Consider the following 21,003-nt stretch of genomic DNA (forward strand, 5'->3'; position numbering starts at 1 on the left):
CCTCGTGACATCAGGTCATGAGGAGATCATGGCAGCTGGTGACTAGGAATGCCTGGCTTTCGAGACAAGGAGTCTGACTCCAGAATCTGCTCTTGACTATCCTTGTGCCTTCCGTACTGAGGAGCCCATCTGGGGACACAGTAGCAATGCAGCCTGGATCCCATTTTGCCCTGAAGAGACAGCACGGCCTCACTGGGAAGCGCTGGGAGCTTCCTATTTATTGGGATCCTGCACGTGAGTCGAGCCAGCAGCTTATTGTTTTAACTGCTCGCATCTCAGTGATATAAACAGTAAAGGCTCAGCTCTTGTGTTGGGTCGACAGGGTAGGCGCTCTGTCCCTCATGGCAGTTCCAGGATCCAGGCTCTTTCCCTCAGTGGGATTCTTAACCCTGAGAATGAGGCAGAAGGTCACGTGGGACATGCTGACGAGCCCGGACGTGCTTTCCGTCTATTTCTTTGTTCACTACCGAGTGACACACACCTTCTAACTCAAGGCAGCCGGAAGTGGTTAGTTGTTGGCCAGCGCGAAGGAGAAAGGGGTTTGGTAAGCAGCCAGCCGTGCTCTGTACCCAGAAGGACTTTGAGAGTGTGCACAGGGGGGTCCTGTTGTTCCTGTAGCTCTGCTGTCAGTGCAGCAGAGACACCTCTCCGAAGAGCTGTCAGAATGACTGTCTCTACCTGGGCCGACAGCCTGTAGACAAATCGGGTGCCTGGATGAGGCACTGAGAACAGGTACACTGTTGACTGTCCGCAGGATTGGCAGGTGGCTACATATTTTGTCCCCACACAGCAAAATGACAGTGTTTTTCTCTATTACTATATTAAGTTTTAAACGTAATTTTGTAGGTCTGACGTGGCTGTATAGCCATGCATCCTTCGCGATACATTTGAATGAAAGGTACTCTGAATCGCAAACATTGCATCAGGAACTGAAGACATGTTCTAAAATAACCTAACTTACCTCTCTGCAGATGGTCCCTCCTTCAAACAGACAGCAGGACCCAGCAGACAGATTCTACAAGGTATGGCAAGGCACTTGTCCATTTCTGTTCCACGAAGCTGGCTTCCTAGTTTTCCTTTAACATAGTATTTGTGTTTAAAACGTTAGCCTTCTTAGTGAATTTTCTTATATGTCAGTTTATGGATAAATAACACTTATTAGCCTATGATAAGTTTTAGCATCAATTTTCTTCCTTTTCAACTTTATAATGTACTAAAAGACATTCTTTTATTTTAATTGTCAGTTGGCTATTTTCTCAGATGTAATAAGGAAAATAAAATATTCAGAAACGATACTGCATAAGTACAAATGTTACCCATCCCAATGATTATAGTAACATCATAGTAGCATATTTACCTTTGCAGGATTATGAAATAATTTATCCAAGAATAATATTCCATATGTATTTATGTTGTGGAAAATTTAGTGCTACAAATGCAATGCATCCAAACCCAAAGATGTTCAGCGGCCATAGTGAACCCCAGTGTCAACTGTGGCCTTTGGGTGACAATGATGGTGGACGATGTTTCATCAGTTGTAACCAATGTACACCCTGGTAGGGATGTTGACAGTGAGGAGGCTGTGCATGTGTGGGGGCAGAGGGTGTAAAAATCTCATTAATTTTGCTGTGAACTTAAAACTGCTCTCAAAAGTAAAGTCTATTATATTTTTAAAAAATGTAATAAAAGTGAGACCTCAGTTATATCCACAGGCATCAAAAATGATACCTAAACAGGAGCTTACCTATCATGTCCAACAGTGTATTCCCAAATTTGACGAGCCAGAGAAGATCCGTCTTGTCTGTTCCTGTTTTGGGATGGGAACCAATCTTTGGTCGGAATTTCCACTTAGACTTCATTGTCCAGTTTCCTGAGTCCCAGCTGCCCATCTTTCTGCCTTTATGAACTTGACTTCGGCCTGACCTTCTCAGTAGTTTGTGATCCGGTCCCGCTACACCTACTTATCTCCCCTGCTTCCGAGGCAGCTCTCGCTTTTGACATTTCCCTGTAAATTTGCTCCTCTATACTGAGGAGGTTATTTCAGGCACTTCAACGTGTCTTCCAGTCCCCAGTTTCCCATTTGCAAAATGTACAGAATTGTCTTAAAACAGCCTTTGCTGAAATAGCTTGTAATGATGCATAAGGAGTGCGTTGGTATCCAATGCTGCCAATGAGCCTGGATAATGAGAGTTCATTTTTAGTTGAGAAATCATCACTGTGTGAGGGGAGGTTAGATTTGCCTTCCTAATTACCTTTTCTACAGCTGTTGTGAACATTAGTTTATATTCTCTAAGTGCCCACCAATTTATGGTGGCTGCGGCAGCCCGGCAGATGGCCGAGGGCAGGGATGACCGCCTGCTACTGCACCTTTTCCGTACGGATGCTCCCACGTGGAGACTGATGGGCTGAACTTGTCAGCTTCTTGCCGCATTTCATATTGCTAAGAAAACCAGTGGTCAGGTCAGTAAATGAGATGCAGCCAGGACTTCCCAAAGAAAAATAGAAAACAAACAGTTCTTTTCTTTTTCTTCTGATGTTTAGAGCTGTTTTCAATTCTGATCCCACCGAAACACCGCTTACAAAATGTGAAGATTTAAAAATCACACATGTCACTTAAGAGTTTTGTAGTGTAGGTCCCCTCAATCCACTTTGCTGTGTATCTTTCTCCAGTTAATTTTAAAGCTTATTTTCCTATAAGGGTGCCTCTAACATATTTTTGTGATAGAAAAAAAGCCATTGTGTTGTGTTTTTTTTCTAAAGAATTGTTACAAAGGTAAAAAAAAAAAAAAAAAGAGCCATTTTTTTTTTTTTAAGAATTGTTAGAAAGGTCAATACCCTATACCAGCTATTTGCAAGAATTTTTAAAACATGCAATTCCTGACTATTTAGTCAGGGACACTGACCTCTTTTTCTTTAAGTAGTCGAATAAAAAAATGACAGTAGCCATCTGGTGTGAATGCCCTGTTTTGAACCATAAATGTACAGGTTATACAATAGAGTTGCATCTTATTAGCTATATTGCATAATTGCATATTAAGGTTGCATCTAGTAGGTTAATTCTTGGTACCAGGAATCCTAATGCACAAGTATAGGTACCTGACTTTTTAAAAAGTCACTATGGAGCTAAAAAGGGTAGGTAGTTACTATTACTATTTGTGTGTGAGTCATTAAAAATTATATCTATTGTCAGATTGGCAAAAAATATATTTTTTTTGTGTGCCACAGAATTTTAGTAATTGGTTTATGTGTGCCATGAGATGAAAAATGTTGAAAATTGTTACCCTATACAATGAAAAAGTAATAGGTACTGAGGAATGAATTACATTTGCTATAATACTTGATATAAAATTCCACGGTGGCAGATGAATTGAAATGTATTTTCCCAGAGTGCATTAGGATTTGATTGGACTGGTTAATAGACCATTTTTAAATTATTAGGAAGTGTTTTCAAGTTTAAGCAAATGTATATTTTACATCTAAAAAATTGTCAGTGAATAAAAAACAAGAAAAATAAGTATTTCTAAAGTAGACCATGCTTTTTACACGTTAGATATTTCTTTTCGGCTAAAGTAGTTGATGCTGTTGAAGAATGTTCTATTTTTAGCAAGGTCTGGTTGAAGTTGTATAGGGCAGCGATTTTCAACCTTTTTCATCTCATGGCACAAATAAAATTACTAAAATTCTGTGGCACACAAAAAAATGTATTTTAAGAGACATTTTAAGAAATGGTGTTTTGCCATACAGTACATTTTATCTATTAAAGATCTAAATGTTGAATAATCTGCTAGTTAAATACTTTTGAAAAACAATGTATATTAAACTTGCTTCTTGACATTTTAAAATGGTTTTTCCATCTTGTCAGTTCTTAAATGTTAATATTATATCTAGGTTCTTAGACCGTTAGAATCCTACTAATTTAATATTTAATTATTAAAAGTTCAAATATATTTACATCCAATTTAAAATATTAAAATTCCTACTTTTATATCAAGTTCGAGCTCTGTATGTAACTTGAGGTAACAAAGTCTTCAGGATAATAAGTTTGTCAGGTTTAATAGTTAAGGTCTGTAATTCGTCTCAGATGGTAATTTTAGTGACCAGCAGGGGGCTCTCTGTGTCCATGATCCGTAAGTTTTAGCGATGTTTTCTTGACAGGTTCTTTCTGCCAATGACGTTTTTTTCTAAATTGTTAACTTCTGGGCTCTTTTAACCAGAAATGAATGTGCACAAATGATTTTTAGAATCCATGCCTTGCTCTGCTTCCTCCTTTATGGTACTCTGCGTCAGGTGTAGTGAGCCTTGCTGATTGAAACAGAAAAGAGTATTCCAGTCCCCAAGGTTCTATTACTTCATTACTAACAGTTATTCCACAGCCTTGCCATTTTCAAATTAGTGCGTAGGACTTAACATGGGAAATACGATGGTTTCAAGAAATGTTTGTGTTGCCAGTTGCTCAGCTGTGTTTTGATCCCGATGATCTGTCTGTAGGTGTGTTCCTGCACATTCTAGCAGACACGCTGGGGAGCATCGGGGTGATCGCGTCCGCCATCCTGATGCAGAACTTTGGTCTGATGATTGCAGACCCTATTTGCTCCATCCTCATAGCCATCCTCATCGTCGTGAGGTAGGTGTTGGTGTGTTGCTTTGGAAGTCATTACGTTCACAAAGAAACTTGGCGAAGTGTAGAAAAGGGTAAGGGAAAAAGCACCTCTCGTTCCACCAGCCAGGAGAACTGTGCGATAATTTTGTGGGTGTCACTTCGGCTTTTCTTTTATGCTAAGCTGCTGTTTTGTGGTGTTATTTTTTTGTTTTTATTTTTGTTTTTTGTATTATGTGTAAAATTATATTCTGAGTAAGAAAACTTTTTTTAGCTTTTTCTGATTATAAACTTACTAGAGGCCCGGTGCACAAAAATTTGTGCACTCGGGGCAGGGGGGGGGGGGGGGCGGTCCCCCAGCCCGGCCTGTGCCCTCTCGAAGTCTGGGACCCCTCGGGAGATAACGACCTGCTGGCTTAGGCCTGCTCCCGGGTGGCAGAGGGCAGGCCCAATTCCTAAGTGCAGCCCCTGGTCAGGCTCAGAGCAGGGCCGATTGGGGAGTTGTGGCGCTGCCCCATCATGCACCGAGCAGGGCGGATTGGGAGGTTGCAATGCCACCCTCAGTCACGCTCAGGGTAGGGCCGATTGGGGGGTTGGGGCACCGCCCCCTGTCACACTCAAGGCAGGGTCGATGGGGAGGTTGCGGCACCACTCCATCACGCACAGAGCAGGGCCGATCAGGGGGTTGGGGTGCTGCCCCCTGTCACGCACAGAGCAGGGCCCATCAGGGGTGTTGGGGCTCCGTACCCTGTCACGCACAGAGCAGGGCTGATCAGGGGGTTGAGGAGCTCCCCGCTGTCACTCACAGAGTAGGGCCGATAGGGGAGTTGGGGCACCACCCCCTCTCACACACAGAGCAGGGCAGATCAGGGGGTTGGGGCGCTGCACCCTGTCACACTCAGGGCACGGCCAATGGGGAGGTTATGGCTCTACCCTGTCACACACAGAGCAAGGCCCGTGGAGGGGGGTTGGGGCGCCACCCTCTATCACCCACAGAGCAGGGCCGATCAGGGGGTTGGGGCGCTGCCACTGTCACACTCGAGGCAGGGCCGATGGAGAGGTTATGGCTCTACCCTGTCACAAACAGAGCAGGGCCTGGGCGGGGGGGGGGGGGCGGTTGGGGCACCGCACCCTGTCACACACAGAGCAGGGCCGATCAGGGGGTTGGTGCGCTGCACCCTGTCACACACAGAGCCCCAGGGCGATCAGGGGGTTTGGTCGCTGCCCCCTGTCACGCTGATCCCAGTGCGGGGAGGCATATTACCCTTTTACTATATAGAACAGAGGCCTGGTGCACGGGTGGGAGCCGGCTGGTTTGCCCTGAAGGGTGTCCTGGATCAGGGTAGGGGTCCCCACTGGGGTGCCTGGCCAGTCTGGGTGAGGGGCTGAGGGCTGTTTTCCGGAAGCGAGTGACTGAAGCTTCCAACCGCTCCTTGTTTTCTTTTTTTTTTTTTTATTCTGGGCCAGCTTTAGCTCTGAGGCCTCGCCCTGAAAACATCGATACAATGTTGCTAAAGCCCGGCTGACTGAAAGCCAGTTTCTGGGCTTTTGTTTAGCTTCTTATTTGCAACATAGTAGATAGTTGCTTAGAGTTGCAACTGAGAGGCCGGAAAGTGAGGCGGGGAACGTTGGAGTCTGTAGTCACTGAAGCAAGCCTCATGTTCGTTTCCAGCTGCCTGGCTGCCGGCCGCCATCTTGGCTGACAGTTAATTTGCATATACTCACTGATTAGCCAATGAAAAGGGTAGCGGTCGTACGCCAATTACCATGTTTCTCTTTTATTAGTGTAGATAGTCAATATAGGAAACTTGGAAAGGGAAGAGAAGTATAAAGAAAAATCAGTCGGGAGGACAACACCTGGAGGTGACATTTCCACTGTTAACAGTATTTCTTTAGTCATTTTTAGGCTTTTTTTTTTTTTTACTTTATTGAATCTCTGCTTTCTGTGCTGATTGTTGAGCTTGGCCAGAATTAGCATATACCCAGCTTCCGGGTGAGAGGTAGTACAGCTGTTTTTTTAAGTCCATAGAGTTTTGGGATGATTAGTTAGCTAGCAAGGTCTTAATTCAATGACAATAAATGATAACAATGTATAGAGCAACGCATAAGGATGGTTCATTATTATTATTTTTAATATGTTTATTTTTAGAGAGGGAGGAGGGGAAAGGATAGATAGAAATATCAGTGATGAGAGAGAATCATTGGTTGGCTGCCCTCTGCACGCCCCCTACTGGGAATCAAGCCCACAACCCGGGCATGTGCCCTGACTGGGAATTGAACTGGCAACTCCTTGGTGCATGGGATGAAGCTCAACTAACTGAGCCACTCCAGCCAGGCAAGAATGATTCATTATTGTAAAGCACATATTTCTCTTTACATAGATGAGGGGGGAAATATGTATAGCTTGTGTATAGTACTGTAGTGTGTGTGTGTTTATATGTATATATGTATATGTGTGTGTGTGTGTGTGTGTGTGTGTATATATATATATTCAACACTGAATGCTATGTGGGTGTCTCCAGGTATAATTATAAAATTATGCTCTTCCTTAATGTCTTCAAGGCAAACCAACATTTCTGACTTGACCTTAAAAAAACATCATTTTTTTAAATGGAGGGCAATAAAAAACCTTTAGCTTCAAAGTGCAAAATAAAGACATTCCAATTATCTACTTTTCTGTTAAGAAAGCAAACTTAATTTACGTAAATGTTCACATGATAATGAAATATTTGCAAGATCACTCTGAGATGTTTTTCAAATTGGTCTAAAGACTTTGCCTGATTAGCCAAAGCCAATTTTAGGAAATAAATGAAAACCCTTTACAGCCACAACAAAATAGAGCATAAAGGAGTCATTTTCCCTTACCCTTAATTTTTATATATATTTGCAATTCATCAAGAGCAAAAGAACTAATGGGACTTAATACATTCTCTGCATGTAAATGTTCCTCAGTGGAGCGCCTGCCATGGAAATGGATGCCTCCCTTCCAGGCTGCCTGCCCAATGTCCCATTTTCACTTGCGCAGCGAAAGTGATTGCTCAGAAAAAGACAGTTCTTCTCCCCACATTTCCTAGCGCGGGCAAATGGTGATAGATGTTTCTGGGTAAGACTGGGTGGTGCTGTGATGAATTCTGTTTCCCAGGAAAAGCAGCAGATTGAGTATGACAATGAGAGTGCAGTTGTTATCTTCCAAAAATGGACGCTTCTCGCAAGAGGCTTCAGAATGACTTTGCTCCTTTTCCCATCAGCAGCTGAATTGGAATGGAGAGTAGATTCGTGACTTAGATGCAGACCTTTGAACAGTCAGTAGTAACTGAATTTCTCTTTAAAGCGATGTCCTTTGCCCAGATCTGTGGCTTGATTTCTGAGTTACTTAAATAAAAGGGGTACCTATGCATGATGGGAAAAAACACACAAACAGGATGCAGAAATGAGCTGGTACTGGGTGGTATTTCCAAAGCCTTGCTGAAATGGTTTAAATTAGTTTTCTGTAGCTCACCAGGTACCATCTCACGCTGCTTTGTGCCTCTTAACTGTAATCATTTGTTAATACAAAGAAAAGGTGCAAAACTTTTCAATGTTTTACTTCTTGTCATATTGAAGACACAAATAGCTCAACTTTTAGAGGCAAACTAGGGCAATAGGCTTTAGAAATGACAGATAATGGTCATAAGAGAGGTACGGGATGGAAAGCATGTGTACTAGTAAAACCAAATTATGAATTTGAAATTCTAAATCATGGGTGATCATCCATGTTCATGAAGATAGGACTTGGACCAGATACTGGTTTTGATAAATCTTGTTGATTCTGTGGTCAAATAGGTAATTACTTGTAGCCGATATTAAGTAAATGTAAGCATTTTTTTTAACATGTAAAAAGCTACCATTTCATTTATGAGAAATTGTGGAGACACACTTTTTTTAAGAAATGGCTTTGGGTGGTGTCTGAAAGCTTCCTTTGTGGTTTGCCTTTCAAGTGGGTATCATTTGAGAACTGTACTTTTCGGAACTAAGATAGAGTTTCTCAGGATTTTAACTTGGTGTTTGTATGTGTATCCACAGTAGGAACATTTTTGCCTAGTAATTGTATTTTTTAATCGTATATAAAACCATGAGAGAACATTTGTAAGTACTGATTCGTCTAACACCCTTTCTCAGACATCATTCTGGGAATGCCCTAATACAGCAGTCGCCAACCTTTCGGACCTCACGGATCGCCAGTGGTCCACAGACCAGCGGTTGGCGACCACTGTCCTAATACGTTATAGCATCCACGTGTGTGTGACTGTTAGCTTCTCACCTACACCTCTAGGAAGTACTGATCATGCACTGTTCTTGGGGGAACTGAGAAATGTCACTCAGGTCATTCCTTGTGTTCGATGGTTCAGATGAAGCGCCCTAGGGAAGCGAGGCTGGCACATGGAGTGTTCTCCCCGATCGACTACATGTCAGGTCACAAAACAAGACCTAACAGTGATTCCAACATCTTCTTAAGGTCACGTAAGGTTCTTGGCAAGCAGTCCTGGAAACATTCGAAAGCACAGAGCCCATGCAGTTGTGTGTTAGTGATCATTAGCCAATAACATCAGAGATGCTCAAACTGGCAGGTGCAGACACCAACCATCCATTAGACTTTGCAGTACCACCGACAGACACCAGGTGGAACCCTAGGACTGATTTCCTGCCGCTGCAGAAGGCCTAGTATTGCAGACAAGAACTCCTGAGTAGAAGCCATCAACCTTTCCAATAGGAGTCACCATGCACCTGCCAGACAGGACACAGAGGTCTCAGATCTCCCGCCAGGCTACGGAGAGGCAGACCTCCCGTAAGAAGCCAAACCACAAAGTCTGGAGTTGTGGCTGATTCTTCAGATACTGAAACCCTAACAAAAAAATAAGAGATACAAAGAAATGGCCAACTATGACACATTTAAAGGAAACGATTCAGTCTCCAGAAGCCAAACCTACAAAAAGGAGACATATCAATAGCCGGATACAGAATTCAAAATGACCATCAGAAGGGTGCCCAGTTGATGGAAAGAAAGCACAGACACGAAACAAAAGCAGAAAAACGGTAAATGAACAAAATGAGAATATCAGCCGAGGGAGAGCAGACATTCTGGAGCTGAAGGATGATAATAACTGGATTGATTTCCCCGGAGGGACGCAATAGCAGATTTGACCAGGCAGAAGGAAGAAGCAGTGAACTCAGATATAGAACTTAAAAAATGACTGAGGCAGAGGAGGAAATCAGTCAGTCAGTCACATAGAGGGTCAGCAAGGAAAGCGAAGACTTGAACAGCACTGAGGCCCATGCGTAGCAGCCAGATACAAACCACTCCACCCAACCACAGCAGAGCACGCATTCTTCTCACACCCATGTGGAGTGTTCCCCCCGATAGCTACATGTCAGGTCACAAAAGAAGACCTGACAGTGATTCCAGCATTGCCTTACGGTAACTTAAGGCCGCCGTGAGGATCAAGTTAGAAAAATGTATGAAAGCACTTTAGGAATTATTAAGTGTTGTCTAAACAAAGACGCTGCTAATTGTTTACAACTTGGCATTATTTACTAATGCTTTCGGTTTAAAGATCAGATGCGTGACATGTTACAGCTGAGTTCCAGAAGTTTCAGGAAAAGGCGACCTTTTTGTGGCTGTGGCTCCAAGTTGAGGGTATTTTAAGGCGTCTTCTTCCATTACTGATACAGTAGGTCCTCTCGAGATGCACTGGTAAGCCACTGGCCTGGAAAGTTAGTATAATTGTAAGGTAAGCCACTGGCCTTGTGGTTTGGGGTTATCTGTTCTATGTTAGGCTTAGGAAATTCTGGGTTAATAGTCATTGTCTATTACCACGGAATACTTGTATTTATGCAAAAGTGACAGCATCTCACAGCCCGCCACAGGACCACACGGCTAAACGGAGAGTACATTACAATTTTGGGTCAGTTTTTTTTGGCTTTTTTGTCCACTACACATTTTGGGGTATGTGACATACACCAGGCCTTCACATGTGTGCATTCTTCTGAGAAGTACAACTATCTTTCTCTGTGTGTGTCTATTATAAGCACCACTGATAACGTGCAGGAGGACTCGGCTCAGAAGCCAGATAAAGAAGCTGAAGTAGGAATTATGTTTCAGTCGTTACTATTAGGTATTTATTCTCGGGTCTAAGCAGTTTCACTTCCTATTGTTACACATGATCATCACCGGGCGGGTGTTCTTCAGAAGTTTCCTGCCGGAGACCCTCCTGTTGGAAGGGGAGGCTCTTCCCCAAAAGCCGCTTTTGAAGTAAGATCTGAATGTATTTCATTCGCAAAATTACTAGCCAGAGAATAATGACTAACGTGCTTATTTAGTCTGCTGGGATTTCCGCTGTCACATTTAAATTTACACTTAAGATCGTATGATTATAAATTTGATTTACCTTCAGCTTTTGAAGAATAAAGTCATTACCCTGTTTTACTGGTAAACTCAGAGCAAATGATTCATTCCTTTCTGTGTCGGCTAGGAAGGCGGCGTTGCATTGTTAAAGCTGGAATCGAGTAGTCAACCAGAAGCGAACCTCTAATTGTTTCCAAATGCTTACTTTTGGGGTTTGGGGCAGCTCTGAGCCTGAGCTCAGTCAGGAATTTGCTACGCTTGTCGTTTTCCCCATATCTATCCTTTCATTATGGCTAGCTACACTCATGCTCAAGTCTGCTTTACCAGTCCCCTTCACAATAGTTAATCAGAAAAATATGGACCCAAACTCCTGAGCTAAACACAATTTTAAAGGCAAAGCTAGAGTTTCTACAGGTTTCTTTTACATAGTTATGGCCTTTGAAATTATTATAGAAATTGACCTTGGTTCTGAATGGCATTTCCCCATGTGATGTAGCAAGCTCCCTTTTCTCCCCATTGCGGCTTCGCGACCTAGTTACAGCTCCTGCAGCTGAAATTCCTCCATGGCTCTAACATTCTCATTGGAGAAAAAGGACCCGTGCGCCCATGCGCTTTGGCGACCTGCTCGCTGCTGTGGAATGTAAGCATTTTGTTAAAATTCTGTCTAAACAGGCCACTGTTCCAGATGTTCTCAGGCAGCAAAATCACAACACCTCGACAGACCCTTACTAAAAGGACACGCTCCCCGTGTAATTCCTTACATCGTGACGGTCATGGTCTCCACCGACATCTCCAGGCATCAGCAGATCCTTGGGGTACAGATTAGAGAACCAGCTATCAAGTAGCTGAAGTTAAGCGGGATAGGGAGAACCCCCGCTTATTTCTTCTCGAGTGGTTCTAGGGGCTGTGTTGGTGCGTCGTTCTCTGAGAAGGACAGTACGGAGGGAGGAAGATGGAGATTGTCGATGAGGGTGAGAGCAGCTGCCAGGTGTCTTTTGCTGAGAATGAGGATGGAGAGGGAAGGAAGCCGTCACCTGGTTGTCTTGCAGTCACTGCATGCTTTTCTTGGCCTTTTTCTACACCGGGGGGTCCTCGCCTGTGGTGACAGTGCAGTTAATGGGGCAGCCACTTCGCTCGGGTTAGAGGGTGAAGGGGCTGCGAACCCTCATCCCCGCTTCCAGCCGCCCGCTTCCCTCCAGCCTCCGTAGGAGCAGAGCACATTCCCTGCAGTTTGGAGGACAGTTTGGGATCAGGAAAGATGCCCTAAAGGGGTGACACTTGAGGTTTTAAAGAAGGAATAGAAATCAGGTTAGAGGGCCGTTTAGGGACATTCTAGGCCAGTGATGGCGAACCTATGACACGCGTGTCAGAAGTGACACGTGAACTCATTTTTTTGGTTGATTTTTCTTTGTTAAATGGCATTTAAATATATAAAATAAATATCAAAAATATAAGTCTTTGTTTTACTATGGTTGCAAAAAATAAAAAAATTTCTATATGTGACACGGCATCAGAGTTAAGTTAGGGTTTTTCAAAATGCTGACACGCCGAGCTCAAAAGGTTCGCCATCACTGGTCTTGGTTCAGGAGCCCGGGCGTGGCTCGTGGGCTCTCAGGCTCAGGGCCTCTCCCAAAGCCGTGACCTGGGAGTCAGCCAGGCCACCTGGGGAGAACCCACTCCAGGTCACTCCGTGGTGGCTGGCAGTATTGAGTGGGGTTGGGCTTCTGCACTGAGGGACTCGGTCCCCTCCAGGGGCATCCTCCGCTGGGAGCCAGCACCTGAGAGCCGGCGAGGAGGGCAAAGGAGTCAGAAGCCGGAGCCTTTTCACCTGCCTCAGGAGTGACATCTCGTCACTGTTGCCATCTCTGTCATGAGCAACAGGTCCTCGGCTGGTCCAGCCGCTCTCCAAGGAGGGTGCACCTGAGGACACACCGCGAGGCAGCGTCCTGGGGTCCGTCACAGTGGACCCCAGAGCGGACCGGATGCAGGGGACCACTGAGGAGGCGGTGGGAGTAATCGGTGAAGAGAGACTGTAGACACTGACTGAAGGAGGGGAGGGAGGAGCCCGGAACGATTCGGATGCCTTGTCCTTCCCTCAAAGGTTCCGATTCACTGTCAGATGAAAACAGGCCTGACTCTAAGGTGGATCTGACTCAAAACCCCGGCCTCAGACCCGCCCTCCCACATACTGTTCATGGTTGGCCACGTTTAACCCTCAGCATGGAGCGCGGTTCCCGATCCCGGCGAGGACCGGGCCCGCCACGGAGGCCCTGCTTAGCCAGAGCTGTGCTTGGGTTCAGGCCTCTGTTGCTTCAGCCTGCGGTGGGGAAGGTGCAGCCCATGGGCTGAACCAGTCCCGTGAAATCACCACTGCCATGGCATTAGGGGTGAGTCCATTAAATGTGGGATCAATGTTTAAGATGATAACTTTGTATGGCTCTCAAATGACGTTATAAATATCCAAATGGCCCTTGGCGGGGAAAAGGTTCCCCTCCCCAGGTTTAAATAATGAAAGAAGACACATATAATCGGGTTGGAGAAATAGGAACAGCTGGACTAGTATGCCCGTATCCGTGCTTTGTATTTTCCTTAACAGCACTACTGAGCATGTGTGGACTATCCGATAAAGGCGCTTCGTGGGCTGCCTTGGAAGACTGAAGTCTGTTTAAATAACAGCGGGCTGACAGCTGGTTTAGATCTCGGATGCACTACTTGTTTGGTCGTGCAAGTTTCGTGGCTAAGACATTGACATGTTAATTAGCGCTTTACTTTTACTTTAGATAATAGCTATTGATCACATGAACATCTTCATATTTCTTTGATAAACCTGACCACGTCCCACTCCAGGGGGGGTACTTGACGCTCTTCCAGGACAGGCCGTCAGGACTCCGCTTTAATCACCTTCGTCCTTCTCCCCAGTGTCATCCCTCTCCTGCGGGAGTCAGTGGGCGTGCTGATGCAGCGGACGCCGCCGCAGCTGGAGGGCGCCCTGCCGCAGTGCTACCAGAGGGTGAGTCTGGCACCAGGCCGTGCTGCTGCCACATGTTAGGCCTTTAAGGGTTGAAAAATGGTGACGCAGAAGTTGTGTGGGGGGAACGAGTGTGTTTGAGGAAGAGAAAGGCCACGTGCTGAGGCTTGGTGAAGAGAAGGTGGCGGGAAGTTGGGAGAGGGGCAGGGGACAGGGCAGGCCCAGGTTCGGGTCGTGCCAAGAGGTTAGATTTAGCTGATGAAATGGGAGCATCAGACGCTTTAGGCTGGAAGAGTGTCGTCCTAGGCACCAAGCTTGTGGGTTCGATCCCTGGTCAGGGCACATACAGGAATCAACCAACGAGCAAGTGCATCAATAATGGGACAACGCATCGGTGTTTCTCTCTCTCTCTCTCTCTCTCACCAATCAATTAAAAAGAAAAAAAGAAACACTGGCTCCAGTTCACTGACCTTTTCAAAGGACTAGTTTTTCTATCTTGTGAGTTCTCTCTTTTTGACTCTTTGGGTCATTCATTGATTTAGGCCTTTTAGTTCCTTCTTATTTCTTTGAGTTTACTTTGTTGTTGTTTCCCTAGTTTCTTAGCTCACTTGTGTTCCTGTTTGTTCTCTGACTGATGTATTTGAACACGTAAATTTATTCCAGGAACTCTCAGCCGTGCCCAGCAGATTTTAGCATGTGTTCATTCCTGTTTCCCAAACACCTGCCTGTCATGGTGCTGGGCACACGAGTCCCAGGATTTCATGGATTCAAACACCCCCCCTTGTTTGCTAGCGGGGAGAATCCGTGCGAACTGAAATGCTGCGTAGGAATCACAGTGGGAGGAGCCCCTGCGCCTGAGGGTGTTAATCCCTGCCTTTCTGTTGCAGGTGCAGCACTTACAAGGAGTCTACAGTTTACAAGAACAGCACTTCTGGACCTTATGTTCTGACGTGTACGTCGGGACCTTGAAGTTAGTAGTAGCACCTGACGCTGACACCAGGTGGATTTTAAGCCAAACACATAATATTTTTACTCAGGTATGACTTTTTCACTAACTCTTTTTAAGGTTCTTAGAATTTATTGTATCTACCGTTTTGAAAATATTTACTATTTAACATTAAATATATATACATATATATTTATATGCTACACTATGAAATAAGCATAGATGTATTTTTTTTTCAATCAGAGTCTAATTTGGGAGATCCTTATTTTAGTTAATACTCATCATTATACTGATTTGTGTTCCTTTAAGAAAAAGTGGATTCCCCTTTGCTGTATGCTCCTTTAAGACGTGCGAGATGCTGTGTGAAGCCAGGAATTCTAAATAGTATTTGGGATAAGAATAATGCCTTGTCCGTGGTTTCAGCTAAAAGCAGCCTATGCCAGCGTTTTTATTTGACGGCAGATCTGTGTCGTTCAGTAGCTTAATATGCTGTGGAGTTTCTCTTCTCACTGTTTGGGACACGAAGCAGCCAGTGCAGTGGCAACGTGGTTATTTCAGTGAACGCTGATGCCGCTGTGAGCACAGTGACCGACAATCCATCTGCGTGAGGGCGGCCACTGTGATTCTGGATGTCCTGGGAGATTCAGACTTTATGTCAAGAACATCCATGGGGAGAGCGAGAACACACAAATTCTTTTCTTGGTCTGGTTCACTGGAAATATTTAGCGAGAAACTAGATGCCAACACGGTTGCCAGTGCTATCTTAACACAGAGCTCCCGAGGAAACGCACAGCGTGCCCTAGAAGTCTGTGCTGGAGACCTGGGAGCGCGGCCCTCATGCCAGCGGGGTAGCTGGAGCTCATCACAGCCAGCCAGACCCGCTGGTGGGCACTTCTGCAAGGGGGTCAGCCTGGGTTCTTACCAGGTGTCAATGTCATGATTCTAGATTAGAGAGTAAGAGAGAGATGTCGTATCTGTAGGCATGGACAGCAAACAGAACCCACAGCTGAGTTAGATTCAGGACCTTCTCGGAGACAAGCGCTCGCTCTTCTCCAGAAGAGAAAAGTGGGCCCTGGGCCTTTGGGACTAAATGAATCGTCGCCCGCAGGTGACAGGGACTCGCTGCAGTGCCGTGTGCTTGCTGCAGATCGAAGAACCAGGCCTCTTGGTGCACAGACAGTAACAAGTCTCTGCCACGTGACTCCCATTTGGCCTGGGCTATGTCATGCGGCTACCATATGACACAGGCTACGTCATGTGACTTCCACGGGAAGCGGGCTAGACCTGCAGGGTGGCTGAGCTCTCTGCTGTTTCCAGATCACTGTTCTCTCCTGTAGCCTCAGTTTCCCCTGGGCGTACCCTTCCACCCTCAGAGTGGAGCCCCCGTTGGCCTCTGCAGGACTCGGCCTGGTCACACTTGCCCTCGAGAAGGCGCATTTCCAGGCCAGAACCGAGCGGGCAGCTGCGGCGCTGTAACCGGAGGAGAGGCTCTGCCGGGAACCCGACAAGCGCTGGCCTTTCAAACGGCCGGAGCTGAAGGTTTACTCAGCTGCTGCTTTGGTTTTGGAAACTGTATTTGGGTTTTGAACATGTCACGCTCTGGAAAATACTTTAAGCCTTTTTGTCAGGTAAGGGCAAGCCAACTTCATTTCGTTCCTTGGAGAGACTGAGGCCCGAGGTACAGACGGATCGACACGTTTCCCCAGAGGGGAGCGGGGTCGCCCCGCTAATGCCTCTCACTCCGCAGATTTGCGGGTGCTTTTGTGACCACTGTTCAGCTCTGACACGTGCAGGATTGAAGTGCTTTATTCACTTATGTGCCCTTTCTGCTCATGCCCTAGCAATGCATGTCCACATGCTCTTAGTTCATCCAGGGTTTGCAGTAACGTTTCCTTCCATGAATAAAATGTAAAAAATTTTAACTTTATTTTTACATTTAAAATTACACCTGTTCATAGGTTTTCTTATCAGAGGGAATCAGACTCATAACCCTGCTAGCGCTTGAGGTGCATGTCTTGCAGAGACGGGGAATGCTGGCGGCCTTAGTTCCAGAGGCCAGAGGAGGGTTTTCTCAGCGATCAGTTTACTCTCTGGTTTTGTGACCTGTTTGGGTGTCTTCTTATAGCTGATTTTTAAATCAGAAGTTAAGCCATCGTTTTTGGTTAAAAAGCTATTAAAATTTCTGAGGACAACTTGAAATTGAGAAGACTGATAACATCGGACGTTTGAGAAGTATGACCTTCCATTTTGTTTGTGAAGCTCTGTTTTCTGACAGTTTTAGAACTGCCGATTAGGCCTGGCCTTTTCACTCTCCTTTCAGCCCATTAGTCTCCCATGGCTAAAGCCGCTGGCTGCTCGGCACGGATCTAGAATTGGCAGCCTCTTTGGTACCCACATTCCTTCGGGAGTATTAATTAAGTGGTAATCCAGTTTTTAAACTACAAGGTTTCCTACTGACATAGAAAAAGTCCTTTCTTTCTCCCGTTGTACGAACTCTTAAAAAAATGAGTTATCATTTGAGAATTGGTGAGGTAGAAAACTTATTTTTTATGGTTAGTATTTGAACAGGAGACAGTGGGACACTGGGTTAGGAAGGCCATTTAACATTTTATGTTTCTAGTTTTAAACTGGCTGAATGAAAAACGTGTCAGTTTTTTAATACACTTCTGTTTTGTGAGAAATAACGTTTGAAGAAAAATCTAGAATGTGCTTGGGGCTCATGCCCTCCTCGGTTGCCCAAGCACAGAAGGTGACCCTGCCGCACGCCATCTGCTCCCGTAGAACCTCCTCATTTCTCCCAACCTCTCCTTGGCCTGCTTCCGTGGTGCCTTTAAGCCCTGAGCCCCAGCTTCCTGCTTCAGCTCTTGGTGCCCCACTCTCTAGCCTCAAAATAGAAGTCACAGCTGATACCCAGGAAGGAACCCGGAGCCTCCTCACAGGCCAGCTGGGGGCCTCAGCCCCTCCGCCTCCGCCAGGCCCTGCTCCCACTCTCTTCCTGTCTCACCGGGGCTGCCCCATGTGTCTGCCAGGGAAGCCTAACCCTAACCCTTCCCAGGCGGCCGGCTCTTTCCCACCTGCTGGTGGGGGTTGACTCGGTTATAAATTGACTTTGCTTGCGAGTCTGCTCTTTCCTTCCCTGCCCTTCGCTTTCTTTCTTCATCACGTACTGAGGTCCACCAGGACCCGGCCTCCTGAGGAGGGGAGAGAACAGCCACGGGGCGAGGCCACAGATCCTGGGCTTGTGCTTGGGGGGCCACAGGTTTAGGCGTTTGTTCGTTGGCCACTCCTGGTGGAATGGTAATAGCACCTGCGGCCTTTACTGACCGCCCCGTCTGTCCTCCCGACTGTTGTCCGCAGTTTATAGGGAAGGGAGCCCAGACCCCAGCCACTGCTCATGACCTCTGACCTCATCAGATTCACTGCTTACTCATTCTGAGCTGACTTAGTGGAACGTTTTGGTAGTTTTGGAGAACTGATAGAGAACACAAACCAACCAGCAATTCTCAGTAGCCACATTCCTGTTTATGTTTCACACTTACTTCCGGTTTTCTCGCCACAACAATGGGCATTTGGTGAGGATGTTCTGAGTTTGTGGCACCAGGTTACATTTATTTTCTCGGGTGCATAGGTGTTAAAAAACTAGCTGTCTTCCCAGTTTAAACAAGTGTCCTATGAGCGGCATTATATTTGTGCCTAATTCTCAGGATATAAGACAGGACTGTTCTGTGGTCCCCACTGTGTGAGGACAGTCCCCAGCCAGCCTGACTCTGGGTGTCAACCCAGCGGTGGGATTGCTGAGGGGACCCCCATGGCTTTGACCAGCTGGGTGTTTGTCAGGTGTCTGGAGTGAGTCAACTGGACAGGACCCTAGTTTGCATTCTTTGGAAATTCCCTTTTCTCTCTCCTTTAAAGGAAATTGGGAGAGGAGAATGGGAAGCTGGCCCAGTGGAGCCTGCCCCCAGCGGGACAGGTGGAGGGCAGTGGAGGAAGCAGAGGGGCTTCTGTTAGACTGAGCTTCTGTGGGAGCTGAGCCCCTCAGGGGACAGCGAGTAATTAACTCACGATTATGCAAAGATCATTTAGCAGCCCTTTGCTTTCCTCTTTGCATTTCTTTCTCTCTTATAGCCTTGAGCTACCTCATTGCTTATCACCGAAGCTCTGTATCTGCACACACACAGGAGCCTACCCCATTTCCCCCATTTTGCTTTCATTCACGGTTCTGTTAAAAGGGAAAAGAAATTAAACCGTTTCCTTGGGCTCCAGTTTTGTCTTCAGGTTAGACACACTAGAATTTTACAGGAGAGTTCCTAAGTATAGTTATTTTAGGGGCCATATGGATTGACTAGATCAAATATAATGAATCAATCATAATAATTTGGTTTAATAGCCTATTAGAGCATATGAAATCCTTTCTCATGTCACACATGATCCTTATAATAGCACCTGGCATGTAGCAAGGATTTCTTAAATATTTGTCAAACACTGGATGACTACATAACAATTTTGTGAGATAAGTAGGGTTGGTATTTTATCAACACTTTTAAAATAGAATAAGTGAGTTGGTTTTAACTTAAGCTCAAAATCATACAGATGTTAAGTTCTGTCTTTTTTTCTGCCACCTCTTCAGGAGAGGGTGCTATTGAATGTATTTCAAAGAGCTTCAACTTGATCAGAGCAAGGGTTTCTTTTCTTAATGAGGCAAAAAGCGAAGATGTTTTCTGTGCTGGGGAGCTCCTGGGGCCGCCCAGCTCTTTATTCCGTTAGAGAGGCCCCTTATTCCTGGCAGACGGTGACCTCATTTTCCCGACACTCATGGACACGCTTGTCATTGGTTGCGTGGCTTTCTCTTGGAGAGGTAAATAGGGACTTTTTTTGTGATTTATGAACATACTTGTTATTCTCTATGATGAAAAATAGAGGCGGAAAAAGAATTACTTCCTTTATCAAAAAAATGGGATTTTTTTTTAATGACTTTTCTGAACTATATAGTTTGTTATTGGTTGTTTGATTTTCTGATTTTCTTTTAACTTTTCAGGCTGGAGTGAGACAGCTTTATGTACAGATCGACTTCGCAGCCATGTAAGGAGCGAAAAACTGCTGCTTTGGGGACCGCGTTTTTCTGGTACTGTACAATCCCGAACGTTGTACCCAGCTTTCCAAGACAGGTCGTCACTACAGCACCAGCCCCAGGTAGACCAGAACACCCGGTCAGCACTACGCGGGCGGTCACTGCTAGGGGACCAGGGCGCGGACCCTCCCCTGGACTTGGGTCCGGCCCTGTGCTCTCCCCTCCGCACCATTGTGATTTCTGAGATTCTGGCTTTGTCCCAGGGTGTTGCTTTTTGTTTGTTTCTCCTTTTTCTTTTTTTGTTTCAAATGTCCTCACACCACCCCTACTCTTGGCCAGTAAGAAATTCAGATTGTGGGCCTCCAGTTGTCTGGATCGTCTCCACTGAGGCCGATGCAAACTGCTGCTCTCATTCCCACAAAACCAGTGTTCTTAAAAAAAAAAGAGAGCCAGGAATCTGTTTTATATGTAATGTCACACTCGCTGACGTTCTTCGGTGTAATCACATGTTTGTAAAATTGTTTGTACCTTGCAAACTTATGAACCAAACCATATTGGGTTTTCAAAGTGCCTTCGCCTCAAAAAATGTCTGCCAGCATCCAAGGTCATGTATGTTTTTCTAAGTGGATATTCTGTAATCTGCACAAAATAAGACTCTAGTTAGTGGTGTGTACAGTCTGTCTTTCTGTGAACTTCCAGCAGAGGTTTAGATATAGGGAAAGTTTCCGTTCATTGCTTTATCTCATCAAAAAAATAAAAGGTGATTTTTTTTTTTTTTTTGCTTTTTAAATCAGATTCAATAATTACATTAAATTATGTTGTGAACTGTGTTTTCAAAACTTTGCAGATGCATCTGTTTTAGAGAGTTGTTTTGACTTACTCCACACATGTGCCAGGTTCCAGATTTCTACAACAGCTACTGTGTCTGTGACAAACTTTCCCATGTCTGTCCTTGCTGCTTTCTGTGGGTTTTGTTAATGAAGGGAGCAGGGTTTTATGAATGGAGTGAAGACAGCAGTGATGGTGACGTGTCATTTTGCTT

General features: G+C 45.3%; 1 protein-coding gene across 2 annotated transcripts in view; it reads left to right on the forward strand.

Annotated features, from left to right (window-relative positions):
* The window catches only part of SLC30A7 (solute carrier family 30 member 7), a 30,797-nt gene extending 10,063 nt beyond the window's left edge, over window positions 1–20,734 (forward strand). For both annotated transcript variants that reach the window (XM_070396874.1, XM_070396875.1), the window contains 5 exons: window positions 972–1,022; window positions 4,489–4,624; window positions 13,899–13,989; window positions 14,835–14,984; window positions 19,929–20,734. In XM_070396874.1, coding sequence (XP_070252975.1) covers window positions 972–1,022; window positions 4,489–4,624; window positions 13,899–13,989; window positions 14,835–14,984; window positions 19,929–19,976 — 476 coding nt within the window. In that variant the 3' untranslated portion in view covers window positions 19,977–20,734. The remainder of the gene's footprint in view (window positions 1–971; window positions 1,023–4,488; window positions 4,625–13,898; window positions 13,990–14,834; window positions 14,985–19,928) is intronic.
* Window positions 20,735–21,003: the final 269 nt, after the last annotated feature.

Source organism: Myotis yumanensis, unplaced genomic scaffold (genome assembly GCF_028538775.1).
Source record: "Myotis yumanensis isolate MYYU_CA2020_CCGP unplaced genomic scaffold, mMyoYum1.0.hap1 SCAF_17, whole genome shotgun sequence".
Taxonomy (NCBI): Eukaryota; Metazoa; Chordata; class Mammalia; order Chiroptera; family Vespertilionidae; genus Myotis; species Myotis yumanensis.